The following is a 25845-nucleotide window of genomic DNA, read 5'->3' on the forward strand; positions in this document are numbered from 1 at the left end:
CAGAATGAGCTACCTAAATCTGGAAGCTCTTAAAATAGCTTAATCCCTGAAAAAAACCCTGAACTCTGTTGATAAATCAGGTGGCATGCAGCAGTTAGTGCTGTTCTTGGAGTTTGACAAGGAGAAAGAAAGGAGCAGATGGATGAAAGGTGTTTCTGTAGTATTCCTCTCTGTAGAACTGTTGAAATACAGACTCTACTATGGAAAAATGGCATTGTGCTCAGAGATAAGTGCCTCAGCTTGAACCTTCTCCTTTACTGCAGTTTTCATCCTTTGAACTTTGGCAAGATCCAAGAAAACTACAGAAAGGGGCCATTTCTCTGCATATGAGAGTTAATACAAACTCATTAACAAATTGATTATTTGTAGGAATTAACTTGGCAAAGTTCCTAACTGGGAAAAATCAACTCACAGTAATGGTTAGTGAACTCTGTGTGTTGGACACCTTTGGATCCCAAAGCATGGGATCCTATGGAAGCTTTGCCTTATGGAATGGTAAGCATTGTGTATCAGTGTGATGAATTATAAAAGCATGCATCTGTTCTACAAATAATGGTGTGTATTTTACAAACAGTAGAAGGCTGTATTTTCCAATGGTTGTTTTTTCACACAGGTGATTGTAATTGGAGAATATAGGCACAGCAAAATAAGTTCGAATGTCAAGCACTATCTGTAGCATATTAAATTCTTGCTTGAGGAATATGATGAAAATGTTCTGTTCTTAGGATACTTAGAATAGGTGAAGATTGTAAGAGTACAAGGGAGAAGCTGGAAAATGTGTTTTGGCTGCTGAAAAAGTAATTTTGAAAAACACCAGAAAGGAACATGATGGAAGGAAATCATGGCAGATCCAGTGTGTGGTAGACCAAATTAGTTTTTTTGGTCATTAACAGTCTGAACTGAAAGACTATGAAAGATGCCTCCAGGTTAAATAACCATATTGTTGAGTCCATGCTTTTCAGTTATGTTTATACATGACATTTCCTTCTCCCCACAATTGTATCTTCTAGATATTTTTTTGTTAGATATTATACTGTCTCACAGTGTGGTATTTAAAGCAAGCATTAAAGATCTTCTGTAATTTGGGAGATTTATCCTTTATAAAATATATGACTATATATAAAATGGAGTATAGCCTTTTTGATCTTTCAGTATGGAAGCAGTTTGGCCCTAGGGAATATACATTACAAACAGTAATTTAAAAATGAGAAAAATTGCTTCTCATAGAAAACACACTTTCAGAGAGGCGCAGTTTGTGTACTCTATGCATCTGTTATCTTTCAATGTTTTACTTCTCAGGTAATTTTTTGCCTTTCTAAATATCCTGCACCTTACTTTTGTTACCCATATTTTCAATTTTCTACACTTTTGTGCTTTCACATAAGCTATCTATTATGTGATTCATCACCAAAAGTGCAGTAAAAATTTCTCTGCTAAAACAATCTGCAAGGTATAGAAATAACTATGTTATTCTTTTCCCAGTAATGTCACTGTATACTCTTCATTTTGTTGCACATCATTAATTAAAACACAATTCATTTGCTAGCAATCACTGTGTGTCTTCATCTGCCATATTAATTATTATGCTGTTACATTCCAAATCCTGTTAAAAGCAAAATGAAACACATTTTATATTAAAACTAAGAACCTGGTTTTAGTGTAATTAAAATACTAAAACTACAAGAAAGAGTTACAATTAAACCATGTATGAAAAGGTATCTTTTCTTACAAAATTTCTTTTCTTTTCTCTTCTCTGCAAGAGAAGTCTCAATAACATCACCACAATTAAATTGTTCTGCATGTACTTCTGTTTTCAGCAAGCTCCCATGTGTGTGTTTCTTTATTCATTATTGTAATATTGATAGGCTTGGGATCTCCAGTGTAATCCTGTGCATCCTTTCTTGTCATTCCATACTGATACATTGCAGCCTATGTTTACACTTTGGTTGTCTCTGCTGTCATCTCACGACTGTACTATATCAATATGTTGGTTATATCTATTTCATCCTAAACAGAATAGGGGGAAAAAAAATAATATGCCATGCAAAGATAAGCAAATATAATGTAAACTAGATATAGTCACCTGGTCTTTGGAAAAATTGCTGTTTCAGCTAAATAAGTAAAACCCCCTCAACGACTACTAAACAACAACAACAAAAAAACCCAACCAAACAAAAAACCCACCCAAACCCCAAGTGAAAACAAAACCCAAAACCAGGAAAGCCAAGACAGGTTTTAATAAAGCTTGACAAGATTCAGTTGTAAGTCCTTGCAAAATATGTTCGTATTTCTAGAGGTGGCAATGCTGCATTTACAGGGATACACATCTACACTAGTTTATATTTACTTCACAAACATGTTACTAAACATTCTTTAAAGAAAATGCTCCAAAGGGTTTTAGTAAACCCTGGTTTAGTCAGTCTCTGTGGTATGAATTTTTACATTCATGATCCATCTGCCTATGCCTGTATGGCTTTACTATGCTATTGGGAATATTGATGTACAGTAAAAATGAGCATGTATGTAATTGTACTTAAATTGTAGTTTTTGTAAGGATTATCTGTAGATAAAACAGAAGACATATTTAGATGATACAGGTTTCCTATTTCTCTCACTTGGTAATCAAAAGATACTACATTTTCCTCTTTAAAATAGTCTTAATGAGTCCTGGTATGACTGGTGTTTGTCATGTATTCTCTACCGTATGATCTTCTACAATAATTAAGGTCTGTTTTTACAGTTGTCATGCATCCCTAACCTAACTTCACGCTTTTTCTGTAGGGAATTTCCAACTTTTTCAACAATTCAACCATTGCTATTTGTCATAGCTAAAATGAATCACAGTCATATAGGATGAGAATTTCATAAAATAGGACAGATTTTTCTTTAATAACTGGGTTTTTTTCTATTACTTTATATATAATTTCAGACACCTGAAAGCAAAAAGGTAAGATAAATATATAGGATTTAGAGGCAGAAATATTTTTGTGGAAGGTTGTATAAATCTTGAATACTCGTTTCCAGAGCATTTGCAATGAATGCCTTCTACTGCTGCAAGTGCCTGTTGTCATGTAGATATATAAATGTGGTGCATAAATTTAGGATTATTTCAAGTGAGATTTGGAAAATCTGTCTTGAGCTGACTCATTTTCAGAATGGCAGAAGTAATTAAGAATTTTATGAAAGCAATGCATCTGAAGATACTATCCTAAAATTCAAATAGGCGTAGATACTGTGTCTGTTTAGTGAAAAAAATTATATATCTAAAGCAAGAATAACCATCAAAATGGTTTTCTGTTCAGTCCCTCACAGTAAATTAGCGAATATATTGTTTTTCTATTTTTTCTAGTGTGTTGTATTTGCTATGACATCTGGTCAGATGTGGAATCACATCCGTGGACCACCGTATGCACATAAAAATCCTCAGAATGGACAAGTGGTGAGTTAATTATTTTAATTTTATTTTGAGGAGAAACGATGTGTAGACAGTCACTTGCTACAGTGAGCCTACCCACTGCAAATAATTGCAGTTCCATAGGTCAGTAAGACAGTCTGTCAGAGTCTTAAATCTAGTTGCAAGCAGAGTCTGTTTGGGAATTTCAGATCTTTAGAAGGTGCCACCATCTCTGATTTGAGCATTGAAATGGACAGTTGTGTTGTTCAAACTTCTCTCTATGAGGTTCCTAGCTGTAGTGAATTTGTTAGGAAGTGTTCCATACCCCACAGTACCCACTGCCCAAAGATAAATGTAGATATTGTTTCTTTTAGTAGGGATGTGTTTCCTCCCACAGTGAAAAACAAATTTGTTTTGCTTCCTTCTTTTAGGCTGCACAAACCATTTTTCACACAAGCCTTTGCAGTTTGTAACCTCTTACCTTCCTCTCCCAATCATTTTAGTTAGAAAAGGAGATGCCAAGATGCCAAGTACTTTCATGTGTTTTGTACGATTTTCCATCATGTCTGTAAATCTTCCACTACAAATGCTTTTTCCTGTATCTCTGTGCTCCTTCAATTTAAACTATTTATCAGCTTTACTAAGTAGTTACCATTGACTCTTGCCAAAACTACATTTATATCCTGCTACTGCTGCCTTTAAAGGATTACCTTATTTGCTTCTTCCTGCTCACAAATCAGCAAATGTTCATCAGATCTCAGAAGAATAAACTCTTTTTGCCTACTAGGAAAGTAAAAATGACCTTGACTAGTTCCAACCACTCCTTGTTATTTACCACTTTTAAAGCAATTTCTTGAGATGGAATCTAAAAACTTGCAGTGCACGTAGTGATCAGGAAGCTTTTTTTTTTTTTATGACTCATGGCCCATTGAGCTATTTTCAGCTTTGGCCATCACTAGTTATAGGAAACTGTCTTATGTCTTAAAGAAAGACTTGTTTTAAGCTCTCTTTCTCTCATATCTTAATTGGAGTAGCAAAAAATTATGGTTCGAATTCGATTACTGATCTGTGTTTTATCAGGAATGAAGCAGAATATTGATGTCATAATATGACAGGATTTCATCTGTGAACTTTGTTATTCAGAAACAGAATTAATGATACAATAAATAATCTCGATAAAACACTGTTTATGAAAATTTGGAATTTTTCATTTCCGCCTTGCAGCATTAAATTTATTACACTTTTCTATGGAGTGACAGAAAGAAGAAATATTGCATAGGAAAAGCACTGTTTGTGACAAATTAGTTTTTACCTTATCCAATTTTATACACATTGCCTGTCTTAAACCTGTTTTGGAAGTATACCCTACATTTAATAATTTTGAAATATTCTTGAATTTGTGCTGGCTTGTCTGTGTTTTCAAAGTGTGAACTCATATCCTGTGTGTCTGAAGCGCTACTACTTTGGGAATGTTAGCACACACAGCTAAGTAATGGAAATAATGGTAAAGATAGTTTTAAATTCTAGGTACTAGTCTATTGTATTGGTCGACATACATTCTTTTTGGCTTTGATGCATTATATGACTTCAGGTAAGTTATTTGTGCCTCTAATTCAGCTGTCTCTCCTTGATCATATGTGTCAGTACTCTGACCTCTTAGGAGCTTTGTCTGTGACAGTAAGTAAAACCAGTTAGATTCTATGCATTAAAAGAAGAATAAATGCAGGATTACCAAGATCCTGCTTTAATTAAGCTATCACTGACCACTATAGTTGTAATTTAAAGCTCTAACTTTAGAAGTGTTAGAAGCTTAATAAGTATGCTATAGATCTTTACCTATTTTACACTGTGGTTTAGGATTTTTGTCTTCAAATAACACTTGAAAATTTTCCTGTTTCATTTTTCTAACACTTATATGTGTTTCTGTGAATTTGAAGCAGTAAATGTGCTTATCTAACCTTCTGTGAGATTTATTCAACCATGATAATTCACTGTAACACTTTGTGAATTGTCAGCAATTCCTGTCTTTACATCTGAATAAAATTTAACTCATCACTTTCTTTCCAATGTCTAGCATTTAGTAACAATTCCAAACCTGAATGCTAATTTTTTACAAGGATTACTTGCATGTGATACTCTGAAACTTTGTTGACAGTCTTACCACGGAAATTTCTGGTTTTAAAAGGAGGCATAGAATAGCCCACCACGCTTAATAGTTTTATTATTAAGTTCAAAATTATAGATTCTTAGTTTTTCTTATTTCATAGAAGTTAGTGGTTCAGTTCTATACTAGTCTGATATGCCACCAGACTTTGAAAGTGAGATTACTCTGTATTCATAAACTATTCTTTGCCTCAAATACCTCCTATTGTATGCTTTGTTTTGCAGTCATTTTAGATGACACTTAATTTGTTCTTAAATTCCTGAGGTTTTTCAAAAGACCAAAAGACATCTGTTTCCTTTGCTTAGACAGCACTACTTACTCTTGCCAGTATCTTGTTCAAGTAGCATCACCAGTTCTTAAAACTTTTGGCTTTTGCATTGTGTTTACGATTACCTAAGCTACTTTAACTGCATAATGGTACTCTATGAAACTTCTAAACCATATTTTTATATTTCTGTGTGGTCTGTTCTATAAAGCTGGTGTTCCCTCTTACTGTGGTTCTTGCAGTTAGTTCCTTTATTCCCTACTGCTATCAACTGATTTCAGGTTTTGCGTCCGCATGGAAGAGCATCAGAAAGCTCTTCCAGGCTCAAAGACCTTGTAGAAAGCTGAATCCCACAGTAACATTGTTTGCTATTTCAGTTCTGGTTTAGGTTTATGAAACTGGTGCTAGTCTTCCATCTTGACACGTACTTTATTTCTGTTTTATTTCCGGAGGTCTCCATCTTTTGCCAAATAATTTTGTTAGGATTGGGCCCTTACTGACCTGTTACACTAAAATCTGTGCCTGGTTTACTGGGACTGAGGTGGCAATTAAACATCCTATTGGTGTCTGTGTAGAAAGTCTTGTGAGAGTTCTGATTTTTACTCAGAGCTTGATCTGTATAGAGCTGGTGGTGAGAGAAGTAGAACTGGAGAAAGCAATTACATGGGTTTGAGCTTCTTGTAGAGGTGGTTCTGCTGCTGTTTAACTGACCTAATAGCAAAGAATTCTGACTAGATTTTCATCAGCTTTTAAACAAAAAGCAGCAATGGCTAAGAGAGCATTTATGTATATCTGTCTATGAGTTAGCTGCCTTTTTTATTATTTTGCATAGAAATTCTAGAATTTTTATTGTACAATATATTTAAGATTGCAACTATACAATTGTTGGAAGTTTGCTGTAAATGAGAACAAGGAAAAGGACAAGCTTGATCTAAAATGCCGAATTAACATGGTTTCCAAAGCTCATAATTTTCTTTCCTCCTCTTGAAAAAAAGTATTAGAAGTTGGAAAAGTTTTTGTGTGAAGAGGAAGATACGGTATTTTATTACCAGATATTAGATGGTTTTCCTGCATAAGTTGATGCTTTGTGAAATGGACAATGGTATTATTTACCACTATATTAACTGGATTTTTTTATTGTCTTATATTTAAAGGGTTGTTAAAATTCCTAAAGTATAACACAAGTTATGTCCTTAGGAAGCAATTTGTATTTTAACAGATCTTTTAGATAGAACACATTGTAATATCATATTAAATACAAATATTTGTTCAACTTTAGAGTTTATTCATCCTGGTTTTTTCCCCTACTTACCTTTCGTAGTTTTATAACCACTGATTGTTACTCACTTTTCTTGGTGATACAGCTATGTAGTAATCTGTATGTTTATGAAGCTAAATGAAAGCTATATTTGACTGCTGGTATCATTTTTTCATTTGTCAATGCAAAATAAAGGTACTCTGAAAAATTTATGCTAAGAATCCTGAGATTCTTAATTTGTGCTGGTCCTCTACTGCTAAGCAGGATAAAATGTCACTTACCAAGGTTAATTCTTCTGTGGTTTCTGATATGAATCTAATTAAAATACATGGAATTGTTTCTTGAAACAGTTTTAAAGAACAACTCACCCTTTCAAGCTCAGTAAGTCACAGTAAATTCATTGTCCTTTAGCCTTCTGTGTATCTGGAAGCATGGTTGAAGTATAGTTTGTCAAGATTGTCTTTGTAATGCATGACTTTTCTAAAAGTAGCCATACTGATGGTACCAGTTTCAATACATACAAAAGTCACTTTACTGTGTGATATATTATTATGTTAGTCTTGCAGTTGGATAAAAAATTCATACAGGTTGTTATCAGTAACTAACATAAGGTATCCAGATTGGCCTTTTACCACAGTAATATTTTACTGCATCTGTTGCCACTAATCACAGCCATAGTACTGTTGAAAATACATCTTAATATTTTACTGTAATAGCCAATTATTTTTAATGTCATGCTGGATAGAAATGAGTAGTGCATTACTTACGAGTATTTTTAATGAAATAGCTTTCCTGTGGTTATCAAAGCTGTGAGTCTATTCAGAAACTACAAGTGCAACTACAAGTGGTAAAGGGTTTCTCAAACCTTTAAATTACATTTCTGTCATGATTTAGTCAAAAAAGCTGTTGATTGGCAGTGTAAGGTGTAGAACTAGTATAAAACAATCTTAATTCTGTTAACAGATCAGCACATTAACAACTGGACATCATATCTAAACTACCGTTGGGAAAATTATTAGTCTGTGTAAGCCATCTGTGCTAATTTTTGAGATTGCAAGGGTGATTGAGTCTGGCATTCTTTGTAATCTGTGTTCCTAACTTGATATTAGAAAACGGAAACCTTGCACAATATTTGGTACTCTTTTTTTATTGTGGGAAGAAGAGGTTAGAAGATGGTCAGGACAGAAGGATTGCTGAGATGAAGGAATCAGAACCTCTGTGTTCTTAAATGGTCAATTCTGGACGCACGCATGCTGTAGACGTTCGCGTGGTACCATTCCATTGCCAATGCTGTTATTTTGTCTGAGTAAGGATGGAACATATTCTCAGGAAGTAAAACCAGATTTCAGACAAGTAGTCATGCAGCAAGTAGTTTATCATTATAAAATTCAATAAAATAAAAATTAAAGAGGCTGTCAGATTTTAATTGCTTCTTGTCATAACAGAAATCCAATTTTAATTGATACCACTTCCAACTGATAAACACCCCTTGTCCCCCACTCCTTGTCTTCCTTTTGCTAAGTGTAAATGGGCTCCTAGAAGCCATTTACTTTCATTTGGAAGAACTGTTTTCTGCAGAACAGCTCTTTTTTCAGAAGTCAGGGAGGCCTCAAATACATGAATTCTTGAGGTATCTGAAGACAGAATGATAATGCAGTACAGTAAAATATACTTTAAGGCAGAAAACCGGAATGACACATGGGAAAAACTGGTTCATGTTCTTCTGTTACTAATAGAGCAAGAGCCAGTTTCATAAAGCCAGCTTAAATGCCAGGCAGGAATTTAATTTTTTCTGTCTTCTTGGACTTTACTGGTTGTGGAGATGTATATGGTAGGGGCCTTATCTATTAAAATAATTTTGACTGGAAGGTAAGTTTGAAAATTGTCTAGTCCAGCTGCTTGCTCAAAGGTGGTCAGGTTGCTCAGGGCTTTGTCTAAAAGAATTTTGAATGTCTCCATGGTTAGAGATTTTCTAACCTGTTCCAGTGTTTGACCACCCACTGAATTCTTTTAATTTTACCTTTTAATTTATTTTTATCTTTTGCTTTTAATTTCCCTCAGGAGCAGTCAAGGTAAATTTTATCCTTCTCTTCAGTAAAGCTGATTTAGCTGAGTTCTTAATTAGAATTTAACATTGACTTGAATAAAATTTGGACTTAGACCAGAGGTACAGCTTTTCAGAGCTTCTGACAGCACACTTTTGCTTAAGTGACACTATGATATCACTTCAAAATCCACACTGACAACAAGAAAATAGTACACATGGAGCGTTCAGAGATTTTTCTCTGTATAGATTCTGCTCTTTCAGTAGAGCCATGCAGATGTTCTTCTTGTAACTATTAAACAATTGGTTTTTTCTAAAATCCTACAACTTTCAGACTGGGGAAGGCAGAGGAGAGGAAAGGACCATGTGTTCCATATTGTGCAACAACATCTTTGACTATTTTGGATGGATTATTTTGTGAATCTTACCTATTCCCTGTGGAAACATAGTCTGTAGTACAAGGGTGCAGATGTTCCTTTTCCTGAAGTAAAGTTTCAGCGGTTGGGAATTGTCTTGTGAACTACTAGGAAAGTCTCAAAATATTTTCTGTCCTGCAGAGTCTTCTAGAGCTGGTGTGGTTTTATGTTGGTGAGCTCTTGCCTTTCCTTATAGTTTTGCTAGTGAGCTCTGATGCTGTCATTTCAGTGTAGCAGGTTAACTTCTTATGCCTGTGAACTGTCAAAAGAAGGAACATGCATTTGAGTGTGTTAATGTAAATGAAGCAGCATACTTCAGATAGTCCTTCATGGACTAATTCATCTGTAATCTCTGGTTCAGAAAGATACCTTTTTATTGTCATTACTCATTTTTTATGGTGGTTTTTTTTTTATTGAACATAAGGAACTTCTGGTTGGGTTTTTGTCTTTGTTTTTTTTTTTTCTACAAGGCAGTAATTATTTGCTACTTGATAATTTATTAAATATAAAATGCTTTTTGTATGTTTTCATGGAAACAAAAATTATTCTGACATTTTTTTTTTGTCTAGCTCTGGTGCCAGCATTAATTCCTTTCTTTGGCTAACCTTTCATGTTAACTGACTGTTCTGAAGGAAGATTCAGTAGAAGAAGACATAAGGACTAAATTAAAAGGTAAACTAAAAGGTTTGATGGTACCTGCAGTCTGTTCTTCTGAGCCTTCAAAGGCAAGTAGGGTGATACTATATACCTCACCTATTAGATATCAAATATTTCTGTGTTCCTGGATGTTAAGTGGCAGTTTATGTGTTGTTTGGTTTTCTGTTCTTTGAATAATTCGTAAGACTTTCAAAATTGTTTTATTTATAGATGTTGCCACACAAATCTTGAAGATATATGTTGTAGTCAGGGATAAACACACATACCTTTCATTATTTTCCTAACATATTTTTTTAAGCATTATAAATATTCTCAAGATTAATGATGCTGCAACTAGTCCTATTTGTTCTATTCAGTTTGAGACTTAAAAGAGTCCTGTTCTTGGTAGTTTCTCTTTTTTTCCCCCACTGCCTAGCAGCAAAATTGCATTAAGATTAAACAGAGTCTGAAACGTGGTGGCTAAGGAATCAGTTTTGACTTCAGCTGGTGTGCTCAGATAGACAAAACCTGTTCCTATACTAAAATTAAAATAGATTAAGCTGGTACTTGGCAAGGTTATACATATGAACAGAATGTGAAAGTAGGTGCTCTGGTAAAGGCAAGAGTTGACTGGTTCAATTGTTTTTGTAGTTGGTTGGTTAGATTGGAGCAGAGGAGGGGTTGGTATTGTTTGTGACTTTTATAACACTAGAGCTATTCAAAGCAACCATGAAAATCAGCTTGAAAGAGGAACATGTGTGCATTCATTGTTCTTTTGGCACAATAATGCTTCAATAGCAGAAATAAAAATTTTTCTAGCTTTAGAACAGACAGTGAGAATCTTTCAATAAATTAAGGACCTCCTTTCCTGTTTTGCATTTTTCAGAATAATACTTTCTTTATCTAATGTTCAGTGGTTGGTGTTGTGCTTCTGTTTATTGTAATGATTGTAATTATAAAAGAATTTGAATGTGTGTATATATATACTTTCATCTTCTGAATAGTCATTGTAAAATATCCTGGAAATCTAAAGCTATTTTGCAGATTCTAAAAAATTTGTGTTATCAGAAATGCCATACAACATGTGTTAGTACTATTAAAGCTTTCTGCTCATCTGTTATGTCCAAAGGACAAGTGCAATCCACACCATTGGGATTCTGTTCTAAACTATTGGGTGAGAAATTTGATTTATATTAGTTCAAATTAGATCTTGCTCAAGAATAGCTTACATGGCTGTTACATTATAAATACTTATATTTAGAAGCAGACATTGTTAAGTTAATGGTTATGCTATGTAAGTGGCAAGCAGTGTTTCTCCAAAAAGTCACCAAAAATGTTTGTAAGGCAATTATTGTTTTCAGACTGGTTTGTCCTTATTCTTGGAGTATGAAGAGGACATAATTCAACTTCTACCCTGTTTTCTGGTCAGCATTCAAACTTTTTTTATGTACACATTGTTGAGAAGCAAGTTCACAAAAGGAGTAGGCTTTACACAAGCTTTAGAACAAGGAATTATTTTTGTTTCACAGTAGCCTTTAGACACACATACTTCTGTCTGTCACTTAAAAAGCCATTGCAAAATTATAGCCCGTCTTAGGAGAGTTTGCTCATGCATAACATAGCTGTGATTGATCTGCTCTTTAGAGGTTTTAAAGGCATCTTGTGTCAAGCTAATATTATGCACATAAGTGTATTGAGGAGCAGATTTTATGTGCATCACCTACTCCTGGTATTCAGTAATCACAGAATCAAACTTTCATATTTATTTGAAATAGACTGTAGTTCTTCTGTATGTGTTTGTACTGAAAAAGGAGGCGTTTTTCACTGTTCCCCATAAAAGTCTATCATTAATATTTAAACCAAAGCTATTAAAGGTTGTGGCACTTTAACTTCAGGTAGAGTGCAAATTAAAAAGAGTTCTTTACTGACAGTCTGCAAGCCTAGCTTTTGAGCAGTAAACAAAAGCATGAAATAATCTTTGGGGCCACTTAGCATAGCAAAATGCTCTAGATGAAATAAAAATAGCACTACCATTTAAAAGAAGGAAGCTGTCTGCATTTACCAGTTTCTCACTCTTCTAATATGGGTCAATGGAATGAAAGAAGAATTTATGATTTTTTTTTTTATAGTCAGTGTTCTAAAAAACATTTCAAAGAAAAAAAATGTATTCCATAGTTCATATTAACCAGAGTAAGCCCTGTTAGATATATAAAAGTAGGAATTTTTCCACAATTTTCTGTGTGGCTAAATACTAGAGTCATTGAAAAAAACAACTTTAAGAGTAGTTCTATTATTGATGTTTTATTTGTTTGTAGACAGAGAACACTTAAATCAGTGGTATAATGGCTTAATAAATACTATCTGCTCTTGTCCAGTACTGTCATTTAAGATATTCTTAATGCTGGAAATGAGGAAATTACCAAAAGGAGGGGGGGGAAGTGGCTTATTTGGAATGTAATTTCCCTGCTGCTGTTAAAAGCAGTACAACATAGTAATACCTATAGCTGTTTCGCATGGCCCTGTAAAGAACTGGATGTGCATTTAGCTAGAAGCGTGCTACAGTAAATGGAGATAATGCAAGCATTGGATCAGCTGCACAATTTAATAATAGATTTTTAGAATTGATTTAAGATCAAAATTGAATTAAAATTATGCCATTAGTCATTTAAAATCCCAGTAATTATTCACTCACGTTATCACTAATTAGCTCTGGAAAACACAGATCCACAAGTCTGTGATGTGAACGTATGTGCCGCTTCATGTATTGGTCACATAGACCTGTGTTCTACTGTCTTGTTCCTGTCCTTTAAAACCCACTAGATCAAATTCAGGTCTACAAATATTTTGCAAGACTTGAGTAACTGCAAAAATAAAAACAGTACAAAGACTTTAATTTGTATTTTTTCTTGCTTCTTTTCCTGTTTGTTTAATTTGAAAATTTCCTAACTCTGCTAAAACATTGGAAAGCTTCATTTAGTGAAGAACAAACAATTGAAATCCCGCCAACAAGTTTCTTTAAAGCAGAGAAAAAAATTTTAGGAGGAGCAGGTTAAAGACACATTCAAACCACTCTTACTCAGAGGATTATTTTCTGTATAAATTGAACATCTATGTTCTGAATATGCTGTCTTCCAAAAAAGACAGTGTATATAACACAGGGCAAAACGCATCCTGAAAATAGACAGTGAAGCTGAAATAGTAAATACAGAACAGCAGTTTGAAAAAGAAAAGGATAACTGGGGAAAAAAAACAACAAAAACCAAAAAGCAGAAATAACTTCCAGCAGAATCCTGGATTTTATTGGTATAGGTGACAAGTACACGTCTCTTGATTTATTTAATAAGCGTCTGTTCAGTTGGGTTATTAACATGAATACCAAGCTAACAAATTCAGTCCATATGCATAATATTAGTTTGTTTTCCTTCTCTTTTGCCATTTTTTTTTTCATTCAGTCATCTACACCATATTATATAGCTGTGATCTTGAATATACCTTTAATGCCTAATTAATTGTGCATGAGTATGCAGTAGCAGGAGGGCCCTTATGCATTGTCCAGTCATGGGCAAATATATCTTATCCAAGTATTTGACTTAAGGTTTTGCTCCCAGACTCGTTTGGCAGTGCTGTTGTACCACTTTTTGTATTCAAATTAAGTTTTTAATTATTGGGTGGATCATGCATGCAACACTTTGTACCTTGATTTTGACTTATTTGATCATGGTAAATCATATTCGGCCCATACTTTCATAATGGATACTTTTTTCCTGTCTGAGTTCTTTTCATACAATGAGAACATAATTTGTGAAAATCATTCTGACTTTTGACACATATGACTTTCAGTTCTTCCTGTGTAAAGTAGTGGTCGTTTTTATCTCAGTTCCTTTTTGGCCTCAGCTGAATTCATTAGTACTAATTTTGCACCCAAGTCATCAACTTTAAATTTCATAAATTAGTCCCAAGATATAGACTTCCTTTATGTATTTTTAAACAGCCTGTCTCCTGTTGAGCCAGTTATTCAAACTGCTTGTAGAGTTTGTTCCAATCCCATTTTTTCCCACCTTTAAATATAACTGAATGAAATGCCAAAGTCCAGATAAATAGTAGCACCTTTTTTTGTCAGGACCATTAATTACTTTAAGAAAGAGATTATTTCTAATGGATCTGGAACCTATCTCTTAGGATCAAGTGTGCTGTATTTCATCTCATTTTTCATGTTCCTTTTTATGTTTTTCTTTATTTCAAAATTTATTCAGAAACATTTCATGTTACTGAAATTCTACTTCCTTCTTTCCAGGGTGTGTTTGGTTTCTGTGTATGCTCTTCTGTAGATTTACACTAACGTGGACAGTTATATTTGTCTCAAATTGATACATAAAATTGTTATTGTGCTTTAAGACTCATGTACTAGTTTTGGAATTCTGCTTTTTGAGTTTTCATGCAATTTTTTATGTGGTATAGATGCATTCTGTCAGCTGTGGACACTTGTATCCCTTTTATTTGTCATAAACATTCACAGAATTACGAAACTGGACTATTACCACTATTTACTGAATATTAACCTTTTTCATTTTTATCTGCTTTAACAACTGAAATGTGAGCTACCTGTTTGCGTTTCATTTATGGGGCTACCTCAGTTTGCCTCCTGGCAACTTTCATTTTGTCCCTAAGGTTCTTGACCTTTTAAGAGGAAAATGTATTTGCTAGTTATTCTTTTTCGGTTCTTTCTGAGCTCTGGTAGTTCATTATATTCCATACGGGATTATTCATCAGTTAGTTCTGGAATCCTTCTCTGAAAGGTCAATAATTTATTTATTTGCTTATTTATTTTTAAGATGTGTGGGATATAGATTCAAGATAACTTAAGAAACTTCAGTGGTTAGTTTCTGACTCATTCAGTTCTCCAAATATTTCTAGTGTGGGTAATTTCCCTTGGTAATTTTTCATTTCTTTTGAGATCTTTTGAAATACAAAAATCTAAAATGGAAAGTTTAAAATGTGTTGCAATTATTATTTCAGTTTATTTTACTAAACTAGCTCAGGCCATTTTACCTGAAATTATTCTGTGCTTCCTGTGTCCTTACAGTGCCCTTTTTTATATCAAAAGCGCACTTAAAATATTATTGATTCTTGTGGAACCAGTAGGTAACTGAGAATGCAATCTGCCATACTGACTGATTATTGATGTCTGCTCTTAGTAGTAACTGTTTCCACTCTACCTAGAAAAAGTCTTTTGTCTACCACAAGGAGTTCTCTTTCTGAATGCTTTTCAATTCTTCTACTCTGTAATATCCTTCTCCATGAGTGGGGTCTCAGTTCTCTCAACTTCACTGTCTTCCTCCAAAGCGTGGAATGTTCACTTGCATCAGTGCCAAGTTCAGATGAGGGTTGCTCTTTTGATGCGCCTGCCACCTTTATTGCCACCTTCTGTACTTTGGTTAACAATAAACAGGGCACATGGCCTATGATCCTTTTGCATGAAATAATGCTAGAAGGTGTACTTTAGGAATTGAGCCTGTACACTCCCAAATGGTACTGGTTTGTTCAGTCTGTTGGACCAAAGAGGAACTAATGTGATATAGAACTACTTGAGATGTGTATGGCATGTATATTGGGTTTGCAGAATTAATATGCACTACTTGCTAATTTAAGTAGTCTTTGAGTCCACAGCAGCTCAACATAAGCATCTTTATATCAGTGATGGTGGTATTCTTCCAGTCAAATTCTGAAATTCGTTCTGATACGAAGAGTGATTTTGTGCAAGAGGCTCTAGTTCCATGAAGATTGTTTCAATCACAGATTTCTATCAGATACATCTGTTCATAAGAGAAGGTGTGTCTTATATTTTACCAGGCATATTCTGGTAGAAGCTCATTAAATGAATATGATATTGTATATGATAAATGTGTATCCATTTCTTGCTGAGATATGTATAAATGAACAAAAGCTAAGATACAGCTTCGAGTCATGTCTGCTTTTACCTGTACTGCTCTTCTGTCTATTTCTTGAAAAGACGAAACGTCTGTAGGCTCCTCAGACTCTTGAGTTAAATGCTTTGCTTTCCTAAGTTAAGGGCTTTGCTAGACTGTACATTGGATGTGAAAATATAGTTTGTCTACTTAGGTCAAAGATCCTTTCTCTTCAATCTTGTAATTTTTTATTGACAGACAATAAAAGTACCTCTTTAAATGAATGTTTAGAAAATGGCTATACCAAGGGGTAAACTTCCTTATTTCAAATTTGTAAAGTGATTTTGGGGTTGAGAAGAGATTCTAAATGATGTGGTGGGGAATTGGGAGGGTGTCTGTGTGTAATTAATAGCTAAGTCAAATTCACAATAATTTTAATGAATATTTCAATTTAACATCTTGACTTACTTTAGGTCTTTTAGAGACAAGTCTGATATAATTTTTGTTTGATTATTAGATTTATTTTTCAACTGAGAAACTGTAAAACTAACTTAAATGCTATTTATGTGTGATAATAATTTTAAAATATGTTGTGTTTTTTGTATGTAAAAAACATTTCAGTGTGGATTATCTGTCTTTTTTTTAAGTAATACAGTGGTTGAACCCTGGGCCCTTTGCCATATATTCATTTTTAATATACTATGAGGATAATTTGATTTCTTAATATGCTATGAATATAATTTTTCTGTATTTAACAGGTCATACCATAGAAATATTTTTTTATCCTTTTTCCTCTGACTTTCAAACACAGTTTTCAGTCCTTTAATATTTTTATAATTCTCTACAGTTCTTTGGAAATTTTAGTAAAAATACATATTCGAGTTGCTGCTTAGATCCTAGACATAATCAGTTCTAAAAGCTTAATCTTTTAACATAACTAGGAAACATTTTGGTATGTGTAGGTATATTTCCTAATCTCAGTGCTGCTTCTTTTTATTTTAAAGGTCAGTATTATTATTCCTGAAGTTTTTATTTTAATATGGCAAGTTAAAAAAAGTGAGTAGAATACTTTCAGTCATGCAGTAGTTGCATTTTAATATCTACCCAAAAAGAGTGCATTTCCAAACAAAGAGTTCCCCAGAAAAGGCTTGCTAGATGGTATTAAAAATACCAGTTTCAAGGGAGACAAAAGAATGACCTTCAAACTTTTTCTGACTTTGTCTCTTATCAGTCATGCAAGTGTCAGAGTCATAATGTGAATACTCAAGAAGGCTTTGAATTGTCAATAGAAGGAAGCTTCCTCTTTGAGGTTGTATTTGCTGGAACAGAAGAGATAACACTATTATCAGTGCTTTTTATAGTGTAGCCACTTTCTCATTGCATGTACTGAAATTCACTTTTTAATACAGTTTTGATATTAATGTAATGATAAATATGTCAGACTGTTAAAATAAATTCTGAATGTTTCCGTCAGTCCTGATACAGTATGAAATTCCACTCTGGTCTCTTTCAGAGATTTTTACGAGTATTTCTGGGGGAAAATAAAGTAATTTTCAAACACATTTCTAACCTCCTCTTTAGTAAATTGACATTAAATATGTGTTTCTTTCTGGGGCGTGTTGAATAATCAGACAGTTGGAACTTCAAAGTTTAGCACTGGAATGTGAAATACAGAATAAAAACCAGCACACTGTGTAATATACAAATACCATTACATGCTATTTGTGATCACCATCGTAGGAATTTTAAATTTTTCTGTTTTTTTCTTTTTTTAATTAGACATTCAAGCCCTGTTTTTGAGAATTGGTTTGAGCTGCTCTTCATGGGCTTGTTACTTTTATTTTTTAAACATTGTACTTTTTCTGGGGGCTAGCTAATGCACAAAATACCAGTGCATTCGAAAGTATTGTGCAAATTTGCATGGTAATATAATTGTGCTAAACTTTCACATGTGGCCCATATTGTTAGTATTTATACTGAAATTAATCAAGGACTGATGGACTGCAGAGAGCTTTGAAGACTATCTTTTCATTTCCATTGACTTATAGGTCATTGTTAGCAATATTTCACTTATTATTTGAGATAATTTCTACAAGAAAGATGTGTTGTCTCAACTAAAAGATACACAGGTAGTCTTATGAATAATTATTGCATGTAGATATTCTGAAGTAATATTTGTATTTTGCTTAAATGAAATTCTGATCTTCCAATGTATAGGTTAGCAAATAAAGATTGACAGGACTTAGGGTTTCACCAGCAATCTCAAATATTTCAAATGTATAAAAATAACTCTTAAGATCTAGTGAGTCTTTATGAGAAAATCAAAAAATCATCAAATATGTTAAGTGCCTGGAGAATTCTATGTAGGCAGAATTGTGGCTCTGCTGAAAGCTAAACCTTGTTAGTATCACAAAATAGACCGTATTTTTTTTTTCTTAGTTGGAACTTTTGCTACTGAAGGTAGTTCTTCCTTTGGTGTGTTAACAGTATCCCAAATCTTATAAAGTTGCCTGTTTTCCCTGTTAGCATCACTCAAAAGGCTGATAACAAACATACTGGTTTTGACAAGAAGATTCCAAATTAATTCGTACAATGGCCTTTAGATCAATTTTGGATGTTGTGCTAAGAACTCTGCAAGTTGGAAACTTCTGTCAGAATATTACTGATTTTAGCAAGGTACATGATTGATAGTACATATTTTATACTACATGAGAGATTAGGCTATAGTATTCATCTTACCGAATGAGGTTAAATTTGAGGTTATTTTCGCTTTGCTGTTCGTAGTTACCTTATCTCTTCTCTTGCCAATCTAGCTGCCTTCCCAAAAGCAAAAAATGGTTAATGAAGAGGTTAAATGCATCCTGTTCCTGATGGAGTAATTAATTGCACTAAAAAAGATAAAAAAATATAATGTTAAAATCCTACACCTAAACTGTATTATTTTCAACTATATATTTTCATACTTCTCTTCATACTTAACAGGTTGAATCTTAGTAGTTTTTGTAGTTCTAGAAGGATCCAAAATGTAAAAAGAAAGTGAAGACAATTGAAAGAAATGAAAATGCAGAAACAAAATGGGATGACAAATACTTCACTTATTATCCAACTTTTCTTTCAATTATTTAGTTCATATAATGATAATGAACAGTATTCTTTGAGGAAGCTTTTGAAGACTGTCATCTACCAGAGTAATTCAGATAGTAGTGGTTCAGTTAAGCTTTTCTGCTATAGAAGATAATTTCTTTTTTTTCCACTGTGTATGGAAAAAGACACTTAAGACTGTCTTCGAAGTTACAGGTACACAGGGAACTAAAGAAACTATTCAAAGTACTCTGACAACAGCACAGGTTTACTGGTAATGTTTTACTTATGATCTCGCAGACTAGCTTTTAAAATTAAAGTTACTATGTCTTTAAGATAGCTAAACAATTGACATACATATTTGAAGCTGTTCGTAGCTTTTTGTTAGCCAGTTTACATGTTTCAAAGGACATCCTAAATTATTTACATGTTGTATATACTAATTCACTTTCTTTGGAGTTAGCAAGGTGTAAAGAGGAAGGGAAGAAGAGATGTGGACTGGTAGGGAGCAATACACAGTCGTGCTAATACATGCAGTTGCAATGCATGCCAGCTGTTCAGATTAGCTTTTGAGGGAATATAGATCACTGGAGACAGATACGTAAAAACAGAAGTTCACTAATAGGGGCCTCTTCAACTGCTTGGGGAAAGACATAAAGATGTACTTTCTAGTGCTGAAAATAGCTTATATTTTGGAGTACTTTATCAAGGCAGATGCCACATTCCCTATCACTTGAAGGAGTGTTAGGACATGTAAAAGATGATTAGATGGAATTGGCAGAAACTGCCTCCTACTAGCAGGAGTTGAGAGATAGTAAAAGTAATACTTAGAGGACTGTGACTGTTTTCTTCCTGGTGTGTGATCAGACCTTCCCTTCATAATCTTTGAGAAGGGTGAGCACGTACATTATGTACAGAAGCTTCTAGCCATCACTGTTTGTTGTTGTAAGTCACAGCTCCATCTGTTAGTTGCCTTTTGGAGTAAGCAAGTTACAGTTCACTCATGAAAAATTTTAAAAAAAGTATCCTCATAATAAGCAGAGAAAAAAACCTTACTCAGAGAAACTTCAACTGCTAAATGTGTGATACCAGATTGGATGTGGAGCATTAGAAGGATGTTACTAAACTTTTCCTACATGTTTTTTCTGGTTCAGTTGCCCAATGTAAGCGATATTTTGGTCAAAAATGTGGCTGACAGTTTACCTGCTGAAGCTCTTGCCCAAGGTTATTTGCAGAACCTATTCTTCTATATTGAAAACTTGATTTTTCTTGTGACAGCCAGTTTAGCCTTCTGCAGCTAAATGTTATATAGAAATAAATGTTATATTGAAATTCTTTAATATAGAGTAAATGGTTTTACTTTATAGTTTGTTCTATGCAATTAAGTGGCTTACTCAATATTATATATCTTTCTAAATATTAATGTTCTGAAATTCTATCAGCAATAAACCATCAGAATGAAATATTGACTCATTGAAATCAATAGCAAAATGCTTATTGACTTCTTTTGAATCTTTATTTCACCTAAATTATTTCAGGTACAAAGAAACTTCTTTGCTCTTCTACAAATATTAGGGACTGGGAATCTGCTTAGGTCAAAGTCACCTTGAGCTTTTTTAACTAGAGCTTCATACCTTGTATAAATTAAAGAGGTGTGTGTTGAAACCTTTTTTTTATTTTTAATTTTTTTTTAATTTTTTAATTAAAAGGTACTTCAAGAAATCACTGTTTGTGTTAAAATAATTGCATAATTAGTCTATAATAACTCAAAGGACATCCATAGAAATATTTTTTCAGACCTGGATCTTTTCTGTTCTTGCTTTAATTGGATGAAAAGGTTTCCATGTATTTTAGTTTTCATTTATATTTATAATTCGCTGTGATATTCTGTTGCAGCCTTAATCAGTATTGTGTTGTGGTTCTTCTTTGCATGTTTTTGTACAGTGATATTTCTGTTCTTCTCTCATTTGCAGTTTAACCCATTGTTAAGATCCAATTATTGAGGTTCTTAGAAATACCTCTACCCGAATTAAGGTGCAAATGAGACCATATGCCAGTCAATAGTATGGCTTTTATTTGATGGTAAATATGAGAGAGAGAGAAAGAAGGAAATAGAAAATAGGTGGGGGGGACAGAAAGAGAGTGACTGGGACAGAATGAGGAAAATACACCACTCCATGGATCCCAGCGATGTTCTGTTGATCCTCTCCAGCTGGTCTTCTTGGTGGTGAAGATCCCCCCCAAAAGTCATAGAATCTGATCAGTTTATATACTCTCGAGCCAGGTGGCAATGTCCAGGCCTGTCCCCCTGGGGAGGGGGCAGTCTCTCACAGCAGGCTCTGAGTCTGTTGCATCACGTGCAGTCCTGTGGTGCAAAGCCTCTGGGGAGCACTTTGGGGGGTCTTTGATGGATTATGGCTCCTCCTCAGCTGCCTCTCACGTGAAAGTCCCGTGGATGTGCCCTGTGGGGTGGGGGGTTCCACAGCTGGGCCTGTTTGTGTAACAGAGGATGGGTGTTTATTGCCTCTCACCAGAGGTTACGCCACGCACCTGAAACCTCCTCCTCCCCCCTCGGTTGGGGGGAGTCTGTGTAAACCTGGCTTCTGTGAGCTGGGCTCTCCCCCCACTCCAAACTCAGCTGGGGATGATTCTCAGTGCAGCTGGTGACTTTGGCCTTTTGTGGATACATACCTTTCCCTCAGCCTGAGATGACTGAACAATGCATTTCCCTTTTTTTAATCAGCAATTTGACTTTCAGTCCAAAGTCCCGCTCTTCAGGGAGGCTTCTTTGGTTGTAGCTTCTTTATAATGAGCAAAACTTTATATCAGTGTTTGAGGTGTGAACTGTTTTCAGTCTCTGACACCCATAAAAGCCCTCAAAACTTTATAGATCTCACTGGATTTACTCACTCTATTGCTATCTCCTTTGTGGTAGATCACCTTTTCAGAAATTCTTCTGAGCAATTTGACTTCTGTGTTTGTTTTTTTCTTTTGCTTATTTGTTTACCCTTTTCCTCTCTTTTGTGCTTCTTCACAGCATCCTTTTCAGACAGAACGTTGTTCTTTCTCTTTCCCTTTTCTTCTTAGTATGTTTTCATCTACCTTCTCCAGGCATCATGGTGTTTCCACTTTGAACATATGAATGCTCTTGCATAAAATTTGTTGTTGACATCAGTATTTTGCCTTTTTCTGGCTAATTAATATTCTGTTCTTAAAACTGAACCATCTTAATTTTTTTGTTTTTCAACAACTTTGCCCAGATTAGTAGTACTTACTTGCAAGCCACAATCTACTAAAGCCAAGTTACATCTTCTCTTACTGCAGAGAAAGAGAATAATTTTTCATGAAGTATTGTTTCTGCTCCCAAAATTCCGCTTTGCATTTCAATCTCCTTTGTTAATGAAATTCATTATATAATCCTTGACTTTGCTTAAAAACTTACTTGAACACAGTAACTGTTTATTTATTTCAAAACAGTTATTATGTTGAAAAGTACAACTTTGTTATTTTATCAATTGAGGCACAGTAATTGAACGTTAAATAACTCTGACTTCTGATATTTGTAGAATATGACTAAGCTTATTCTCTCAGAGCTGAAAGCATACTGCAATAATGAAGTACTTGTAATATAATATTTTATATTTTTTCCCCCTCTCTTCTAGGTATTAATGTATTAATGTTGCTTCTTTAGTAAAGCTAGCATTTAAAAAGTTTCAGTATAAGCTTGAATGTAATGATAATTCCAAAAGTCTATAAAACTTGTGTTGCTTCTTGCAATCCTGGAACTTTTCGGTGCTTGACTATTTGGGTGTTTTTCTTGGAGACAGCTAATGGAAGAAACTTGAAATGCAACTTGTCTTGCTGACAGCAGTATTTGATTTGTATTCATTGCAAGCTGGAGTACTTACTAGGGATAACACAGCAAATAGGTCTGAGGTTTTGTGTCATAACATAAAATTTTTAGTTATACTAGCGTTTATGGTATATTAAGTGATTGCCTGACATCATAAAGAAAACTTTATAAAAGACATCATCACAAATTTGATAGTTGCTGAAGTAGAAGATGCTTAATGGCATGTACATCCTTTGAAAAAAATGTTCTCACTCTTTATTCTAATAATTAGGAAGCATCTGCCAGTGCATTAAGCAATGAATTTAAATAAGTGACTCTTATAACTGCCTTCATAAATCATGGATTCAAAGAGTTTGTTATTATGAAATAAATTCCTATTTGTCAGGTGTGCCTGCTATCAAATTTTATATTCTAAACATGGAGTGATTCCTTTATTCTCAATTTGTCCTACTAAAGGCTTCATTTTACTCAGTTCCTATGTCATGTCAGCAGTACTTCTTCCAATTTGCTCACTAGACCTAATATACCATGCAAAAAGTTGCTCTGGGCAAGAATGAACATTTTTTTTAATAACTCAGCTGTACAATCCTGATTAGTATAGGCTTTTCTAGGATACTGGTAGGAATTTTAAAATCAGTGCAGCAAAACTTATTAGGAATTTGGTTTTGACCTGTTTTTTTTAGGCATTCACTTCTATTTTGAATTTTTTACAATCATGCTAAGCCTGTATTTTTCCTTAGTTCTTTTCTCCAAATTACTGCTCCTTTGTGATCCTAAGTGTTAGTTAGCAAAAACAGAACAAATGAGGGAGATTGTACTGGGAAGAAGATAACAAGCTGTTAACATCCAATTATTGAGAGATGCCTCTACCAGAATTCAGGTGCAAATGAAAGTCAAAGTCAAATGTGTACGCCAAAGTCAATAGCAGGGATTTTATTTACCAGTAAAATGTGAGGTAGAGAGATTAGAAAGAAATAGAAAAGAGAAACGAGCAAGAAAGAGGCCAGGAATTGGGGTTAACTCCTTTAAGGCAATCTTTGGTTTGGAGTGATGAAAAGGGGAAGATTGTCAAGGAGCCCTGCTAGTCAGGGATTTTGTAATTTGATGCATTACTGGTAGTAGTGTACCTTCAACAGACTGCTTACACTTACAAAGTTTTCATACAAAATACAAAAAGGTTTTCATGCAAACACATCTTTACATGGGGCCTATACTCCATTCTCCAGGACATACAGTACAGCTCCATGTCATTTAATCCTGACACAAAATAGAAACTGTGGCTTTCCTGTAGGCGGGGTCATAAATGAAATTATTATCCCAGGTTGCTTTTCCTTTTTTTGTATTTCAGTGGGCAAATCGCCCTCATCACATTCTTTTACAATTGCTGCCACAGTAAGTTGCACCTTCCCAACTGAGAAGTATGCATGGTGCAGAAAGTACTATAGTTGCCATATTGATTAGCGTAAATAAAAGAAGTGAGGTCAAGTTAAAATACCCTTTTGGGACATGTGGTAGGAAACCCAGTAGTACATCAGATATGTTCAAGTGGAAATACAACTCTCTGATATACTTTGGAATGTCTAATGATTGATAATGCATTTGGTTCCAAAAATGGTTACAGGTAGAGTTGCTTGAGAGCTGGTAAAAGGCTTTCCTGTATGTCCCGTCTGTGGTCCATGGCTGCCCTCCCTTCTGGTCTAGGAATGAGTATTCAACCATTTTGTATGTAACATTTTCTTTTGTTTTGGTAAGATTATTTAGTTCACTTGTTAACATCTCTGAAAAATTTAGTCAAATCATAATAAATCTAAAGCCTTCCAAGAAAGAACTGGGAAGCTTAATACATTTTTCTTGATTCCAAATATGAATTCTTGTACCAACTCCTACACTAAATTTGGTTGAGACAAAATTATACATCCGTAAGATAAACGTAAAAGCTTTTCCTCCAACCATTTTTTTCAGTGGAAAGACAAAGTTAGCCAAAATCAAACTAATAATACATAAAATGTGCAATCCTACTAATATTTTTGTCTCCCAGCAAGGCACTTGTGATGAAAACACAAACAAATCACAATCACATCAATAAACTGAAAATACAGACAATTATAGTGGCAATTGAAGGTTTCATCCATTTATCACAGCCCGATTTCATCTGTTAGTAGGTTCCTATAAAACCAAAAATGACCATTTGGCCTACTATAGACCGATGATTTAAAAAAAAGGAACAATCCATCGATTTTGATAAAGTTCCTGTATCTACCACAAAAGTAACTAAAAAGTTAAAAGGGCCTAAAGGAAAAGTGATTATCACATCATCTTGGCTGTTTTCTGTGAGCTTTCTCATGTAAATTGAGAGAATGACAGTTCCCTCACTTGAAACTGGTTCCTGTGGTCTTCATTGGGGCTGTTCTGACTTTATTCGTGGAATAGGAAAACAACCCAAGTCTCAGAGGGGTTTATCCCCATACATTATCCCGAAGTGATTCAAGCTGTTTAACTGCCTGAACTTGATATCTCTCAGGTGGAGTTATAACTTTTATTTCATGAAATGCTTGCTGCACTGCTTGTAGTGCATCTCCCATCTTTTCAGGAGGTTCTTCCGTGTTTAATTTCATGTCTGGAAGGAGTGAGATAGCTTGTAAAAGTTCAGCAAGCACAGTTTGTGCAATCACAGGTGAATGTTCATACCTATGCAGGAGCCTGTTAAAGGTGTATTGTCCTCCCTTCCAGATAAGCGCCAGTTGAGCCTTGTCATGTTTCCAAAGCATTGGCATTAGAATTAGGAGAGTGTGAAACCACCCAGGTGCCTGTGTTGTGGCTGCTAGGGT

General features: G+C 34.5%; 1 protein-coding gene across 2 annotated transcripts in view; it reads left to right on the forward strand.

The window, feature by feature from the left end:
- TUSC3 (tumor suppressor candidate 3) overlaps positions 1-25845 on the forward strand; it is a 113695-nt gene that overhangs the window by 54434 nt on the left and 33416 nt on the right. For both annotated transcript variants that reach the window (XM_032109636.1, XM_032109637.1), the window contains exon 6: positions 3350-3439. In XM_032109636.1, the coding sequence (XP_031965527.1) occupies positions 3350-3439 (90 nt within the window). The remainder of the gene's footprint in view (positions 1-3349; positions 3440-25845) is intronic.

This window comes from Corvus moneduloides, chromosome 5 (genome assembly GCF_009650955.1).
Source record: "Corvus moneduloides isolate bCorMon1 chromosome 5, bCorMon1.pri, whole genome shotgun sequence".
In the NCBI taxonomy this organism is placed as follows: Eukaryota; Metazoa; Chordata; class Aves; order Passeriformes; family Corvidae; genus Corvus; species Corvus moneduloides.